General features: G+C 64.8%; 1 protein-coding gene across 3 annotated transcripts in view; it reads right to left on the bottom strand.

Annotated features, from left to right (window-relative positions):
* Window positions 1–2,181: 2,181 nt before the first annotated feature.
* Window positions 2,182–6,429, bottom strand: part of NPLOC4 (NPL4 homolog, ubiquitin recognition factor) — a 54,963-nt gene continuing 50,715 nt past the window's right edge. For 2 of the 3 annotated variants that reach the window (XM_045085699.1, XM_045085700.1), the window contains 2 exons: window positions 6,082–6,184; window positions 2,182–4,453 (listed from right to left, as the gene is read on the bottom strand). In XM_045085699.1, the coding sequence (XP_044941634.1) occupies window positions 4,296–4,453; window positions 6,082–6,184 (261 nt within the window). In that variant the 3' untranslated portion in view covers window positions 2,182–4,295. Of the gene's footprint in view, window positions 4,454–5,497; window positions 5,709–6,081; window positions 6,185–6,429 lie in introns of those variants that run through there. The other variant, XM_045085698.1, reaches the window with a different exon arrangement.

The following is a 6,429-nucleotide window of genomic DNA, read 5'->3' as shown; positions in this document are numbered from 1 at the left end:
GGGCGGGGGCGCGCCGCTGCGGGGAGGCCCGCGGACACGGCGTTTGCCAAAGGGCCAGCGTGTTTGAAGCCAAACGCGGGACACCCTCCGGCCTGCGCCCGCGGCCCTCGTCCGTCCTGCGCGCCGCCCCGGGCGCCGACTCCGCGACCTGCAGCCCCCCCGCCGGTGCGGGGCCTCGGGGCCCGGATGGTTGGGACCGAAGTCGCGTCGCGCCTCCCTCGTGCGCCCCGGAGCAGGGCCCAGTCCGGGACCTGCCGGGACGAGGGCTCCCTCGGGCCGGAGCCCGGAGCCGGGGCTCAGCGAACGCCACCTCCCCGGGGGCAGGCGGCCCACTCCGAAAGCGATTTTGTGGGGTGTCGGGGGCGGCGAGATGGCATGGGGGATGGGTCACCGCCCTCAGCAGCTGAGTCTCCGACGCCCGCTCCTCCCTCCACGCCTGGCCACAAGCTGTCCGTGGCTGTGCTGGTTTGGCGGGTCGATGGGTCACCAGCACTCAGTCGGGATGAGGGGACCGAGACACCGGTCACCCTGGCGGCCTCCCTCATTTCCCCCAGGGCCTCGGAGACAGCTGCTGACCACAGAGGGGCCAAGTGCTCTCTTCTGGAGAGCGTCCCTGAAGGGTGTCTGTGGACGGAGGTCAAGCACACCTCACTGCTTTACACCAGGGAGACCCTCCAAGGCTGGACACCTGTGAGCCAAAGAGGCGTCTGTGGGGAGTGACCGAGCACAGCGTGCTGCCAGACGTCCCCTGGGCTTGGACTGAAGCCTGGCCCCTCTTGTGGCGGTTGAGGTGGGCACTCAGCCCCCAGGGCCGTGGGCAGCCACGGCTCATCTCTGGGTTGACTGCATGAGCACGGCATTTGCAGTCCGTTGTTTGCCCTGGGCTGGGAACACCATCCGGGATGCTGGGGGCGGGGGTACAGGCATGAGGAGGACCGACTCCCACCAGGCCTTCCTGACTGGGGAGCGGGGGCAGGCTCCTCTCCTAGGAGAGCGTGCGGGCCTTCTGGGCCAGTCAGACCGCCATGCCTTGTGAACGGCCCGCTCACACGAACTCCCGGCTTAGCCCTCCCAGGACGATGGTCCTGCCAAAAACAAGCACGTTGGGGAAGTGGATCTGGAAAGAGGTGGGTTGAGGCAGGCAGGCCTCTGCCACACCGGTTTAGCCCCTGGCTGGCCAGGATGCCCCTGCAGACACTGGTGGGTTGGGTCCCTACTCCCTGTGCTGTGACATAAGGATTTACCATCAACTGTCTGTTTGGACAGAGGGCCCCGGAGTGCCTATCCCAGGCTGACACACGCACCGAGGGCTGAAGGCTGGCTCGGACGGCGAGGGGGGACGGAGTAAGGCAGCTGCCCCCGTGGGCGTGTGAGGTGTGTGCTCCTGTCCGTGCTCTTTGCACAGCTGTGTGGGCAGCGTGATCTTCCTGCAGCCCCAGGACGCCACCAGCCCGGAGAGAAGCCATGGTGTGTGCGGGGCAGCGGCCGGCCGTGCTGGTGGCTCCTCATGGCAGTGCGCCCCCTTCCTGTGGTTTCCTGAGGTCGGGGCCGCTCACTTCGAAGATCCAGCAAGTCCAGTGGTCTGAGATGTGCCAAAGGCCGAGTGTGGCAGTCACCCCAACTTGGGGACTATGGTTAGTAGCGTGCACCGCACTGCACCGCTGCTGGGAGCAGCCAGGCCTGGGGGCACAGCGAGAGGCACCCAGGGACCCCGACATCGGCAGGCGCTGTATTTTGCGTACTTGTCCAGGGAGCAATGCATCCTGAGACCAAGACAGGGCAGTGCCCAAACACCAAGAGCGAATGCCTCTGGCTGCCATCGACAAGGTAATCCAGGACAGGCAGCGTGTCCCCTCCAGGCCTTACATCCCCACACCTGTCCAGTCTGGGGGCTGCCAGACTGCGTCCCTCACCTACCGCAAGCACCTGCCTCCCCCACGCCCCCGCCAGGCCCAGAAGCAGCCATACGGCTGACAGGAGAGCCCCCGAGGCAGGCTACACTCTCCCTCAACCCTGAGGACACGCTGGGGTCTCCATCCTGCAGCAGTCCAGGTACATCAGCGAGGACAGTGACGTGTGGAGCGAAGTCAAGCCACAGGACAAAAAGCAGACTCGGATGCAGACACACACGGCGCACAGGGAAGGTCTCTGGGCCCAGGAAAGACAATTGGGAGCTCAGCAGTCGTTTCAGGGTTTTATTGGCTTCATGGTGGGACCGGAGTCCAAGTAACGCTAATGCAGACCCAGTGGACGCAGCCCCGCAGCCCCCAGCAGGCCGGAGCGGCAGCACCAGGGGCTGACCGTCTGGAGGCTGAGGCAGCCAGCTGTGTGCACCTGGGCAGCTGAGCACGCAGTCACCCCCTGCCCAGGGGTGAGAGGGTGTGTCCACGCGAGGGCAAGTAGGCAGGTGGGGCTGGGGGACCCCCCCTTCCCTGTGCAGGAGGAGGTGGCTGAGCTGCCCATGGCCAAGGCCTCCGGCAGGGTGTCCCCCACACCCTCACACTGAGCTCCAAGTCTGTTTATCTGGACAATCAAGTGCGTCACTGAACAGAGTGACTCGGAGCAGAGAAGTCCCAGCGCTTTTCCTTCAGCTAAAAGACGAAAGGAAACGAATCACGCATCTGCCGGATCGTCGAGGGAGAATGCCGGCTGAAGAGAGACGGGAACCAGCTTGGTGGGCGAAGGTGACACAAGGAGAAGGACTGGGGGAGCAGGGGCCTGGGGGGCACAGCGGCCGAGCTCAGGGCCCGGGGCCACCACGCCCCTCCGCAGCCTCACACTGGATGGCAGGGACCCCACGACACGGGGTCCACGAGGCACGGACAGCCCCTCAGCAGGCGGCAGGGCGCCGAGCTCAGAGCCGGGACGGCTGCCACAAACCGGCGGGGCCCACCCTCCCCCAACAACGGATGGCTCTGCTGAAGCCAGACCCACCCTGATTGGCCCCTGGCCCCCGGAGCAGACAAGATAGCGGTGAACCTGCAGGTGCCAGGCACAGTCTAATACACAGAGAACAGCGTTCTCTGTCCGTAGTGCCACAGGTAAGGGCAGGCCACGCAGGCCTCCCTCTACCCCCAGGGCGGAGACACGGAGTCCCCAACACAGTCCACGTCTGGGCAGCTCTCCTGTGGGTGCCCCGCAGCTCAGACACGACCCTCATTAAGGCAAAGAGGCATCAGGGTGCCGCCCACGACTCCCTGGGGACCCCAGAACACACGCACAAGGCCTGAAACGACCTCTGTCCTGGGACCCCCACAGCAGTCCCAGTGACCCTCACAACTGGCCTGGCCCCTACCCTCTCCCGCAGGTCTCAGCAGCGGCTCGGTCACCGCGCAGGAGGCCGGGGCTGGGCAGAGCAACGAGGAGAACAGCGGTCGAGGCAAAAGGGGCTGGAGCTCCGGGTCCCAGGCAGCCCAGCTCACCGCAGGCCGGCCTGGCCCTTCGCAGGGGCCGATGCTTGCCAGCAGCGACCACCGCCCTCCTGCTGGACCACCCGGTGTGCCGCTGCGGCAGTCGTGTGGCCTGGCAGGCAGTCTCAGGCACTGAGGTTTACTTCCGAGAACAGAGTGCGGTCCCCTCCACCTTCGCCCACCCCGTGTCCACCCCGCAGCCCCTCCCAGGGACTCACTAGGGGAGGGAAGGAAGTGGGAACTAGGGTCTCTCCGTCCCCCTTGTATGTAGTTTTTACCTTACAAAGAAATAAATAAGTCTTCTGGGCAGAAGTTACTGATAACTGTTATTAAAACCAACGCAGACTTGAAAAATCCCACCTAGATGTCGGGTGAGAGCGAGGAGGGCGGGCAGCAAATTAACCTGCAGGTCGCGCAGAAGGGAGGCAACCCTGGGCCACGGTGATTCTGCCAGATGATGGCACTGCCAGGGGAAAAGGCGGCCCTCATAGGCAGGGTCTGCCCAGAGCACAGGGAACGCCGACGCTCCCACCCACAACCACGGGAAGGGGAAGAACAAGAGGCAAGAGGACGGGAAGAGCAAGCGGATGGCGGCAGTCAGCCCTCTCTGCCCCCAGCCCCGGGAGATGGTTCCGGGGCGCCCAGGTCCTTCCACCACCTTGGAGGCTGGCCCCAGGCGTGTGGGGGGACCGTCGTGCCGCCCCATCAGGAGGCTGATGTGCGCCCGCAGAGCACCAGCATGGCTCTCCCTCCAGGTTAGCCTGGTGCTCAGAAGCTTTGTGGGCCAGTGACCCGAGGGCAGCCACCCTGCCCCGCCCTCCAGGGCTGCCCACCATGGGGCCGTGGTGACAATGACCCCGACTTCAGGGAGGGCTGGGCGGGCCCCTAGGTCCTCGGGAGGCTACACATCTCGCAGTGGCCGGTGCCCGGCTGGTTCATGAAGGTGCAGTGCTGACAGGCCCACACGGCCGCCGTGGCGGCGTGCGTGGAGCCCCCGACGGCTCCGTACTCCTGGAGGCCCGGAAGCTGCACTCCGACGGTGCCTGCGGGACGGGAAGAGAGGCTGTTGGCTGCCATTCGTGGCTCCCACTCCCGAGAGCTCTACCTTACGGTGTGGCCGAGGACAAAGCAGCTCGAGGACGGGCAGCCACAGGCACGGACAGATGGGGCTCTCGGACCACGCGGGGGCCCCCCACGCGCACACACGCCTGCGCAGAGCTGCTGTGCAAGCATGAGCAGCTAAGCCCTAGCGCCGCCCTCAGGCGTGCCGGGAGGAGCATGGGTGCCCGGCAAGAGCACCGCCTCTGGCTGCCCATCAGGGTGGCTGGCGGTTTGGAGCCGTCAGCGGCACAGCTGCCACCAACACGCCTGCACACATCTCCGCGTGGGCCTCTTTTCACATCTCGGGGCAAAGCCCAGGAGCCGGCTTCCTGGACCCGAGAGGAAGTGGCTGTTTCTACAAGGCCGCTGGCAGCTCTCACGCGGTCAGTGGTGCGTGCAGGGGGACGAAGGTGTGCGGGGCTCTCGCCGAGGTAAGTCCCACGTCCTGCTCTCGGACGCTGCTCTCTTTGCATCAGCAGTCTACGTCACCAGGTTCTTTTTAATCCAAGTGCAGCTGACACAGGACGCTTAATTCTGGCGTCCAGCACAGGGACCTGTAAGTCCTGGCCGGGGCCCAGCGCCCTTCAGCCTGCACTGCTGCAGCCGGCGTCTCTGCAGAGAGGCGGCGGCACGGGGCGCACCGCACCCCTGGCCACCCGAGGACGTGAGGTTGTGGGTCTTCCTCTCAGGGAACTGGGCGGCCACGACCAGTCCGCTGCGTTAGAACGGACAGCCCCGCAGAACGCGAGGGCCAGAGCACGCGGCACGTCAGCCAGCCCCGTGACCGCCTGGCCGGCGGCCGTGCAGAAAGGAGAACGTGACCCGAAGCACAACCAGCACCGAGGCGCTTCAGACCACAGGCCCTGGGGGACTGGCACCCTCACCAGAGAACGACGTGTCCCCTCGGCTCCCTCGCGGCTTAGGCTGCACCGAGGTTTTCCTTGGCTAATTCTGGCTCTAGCATCGAACTCACTAGTTTGACAAAATGGTGTAAACACGTTTTATATGTATTTTTAAAGCTGTCTGAAGAGGGCATTGCAGTATTTCTCAAAGCCACAGGGAAAGGGGCCGCGCCAGCAGCCTGCCACCTGGAGCTCCTGGGACTGAGGACGACGGCTCCGTTTGGGCAGCGAGGGGACTCGGCGTCCCGGGCGGTCTACTCTGTACGGTGCGTCCTCACTACCCTTCACGGACGCTCTGAGGGCCAGTACAAAGAAGGGAAAGAAAAGCCTGAGAAGACCAAAGGTTTCTGACTTTTTGGTGCTGCGGCGAACGTAAGGTTTCTGTTTCCCTAAAACAAGGACGTTCAAATTGCCCCTAGGACGCCGGAGGCCTGGCGTACCCTCCACGTCCACGAAGCTGCAGAGCTGTGCCCACAGACCTGTGTGGCCTCGAGAGCACGCCTGGCGCAGCAGTGAGAAAGTGTGTGTCCCCGAAGGGCTGCCCACAACACCACCGGAACGCGTCTGGGGTCCGAGAGGCGCTGCAGAGCACGCGTCTGGCTCCCTGCGCTCCAGCGGTGGGGTGCGAGGGCAGGACCCTCAGGGCCGAGGAAGGGGAGGACACTCACTGCACAGCTGCTCGATGGTGGCCCACTGCTCAGACTTCTTCCACGTCTGGGCGAGCTCCTCGTTCCCAGTCCTCACGGCCTCCAGCAGCAAGCTGATGCTGTCCTGCAAGAGGCCAAACGTGAGCCCCGTGCGCCACACGCCGGGACGGAGTCTCCCCTTCCCGCAGCAGCACACATGCCTCACAAGCAAGTGAAGAACCTCACAGACCATCCCCTTGAAACACCAAACGCCACACCCTTCGGTCTACAAAACCAAGTGCTAAATTTTAGAGCTGAGTTCTTCCCAGATAGCCATTCCGTGCGGCTGTCGCGAGCAGACCTGTGTGCTCAACACCAAGCACCAGCGCT

Source organism: Mustela putorius, unplaced genomic scaffold (genome assembly GCF_011764305.1).
Source record: "Mustela putorius furo isolate JIRA1106 unplaced genomic scaffold, ASM1176430v1.1 tig00000873_pilon_pilon_pilon, whole genome shotgun sequence".
Classification (NCBI taxonomy): Eukaryota; Metazoa; Chordata; class Mammalia; order Carnivora; family Mustelidae; genus Mustela; species Mustela putorius.
The sequence above is the reverse complement of the archived record's forward strand: the minus strand, read 5'-3'. Positions and strand labels throughout refer to the sequence as shown.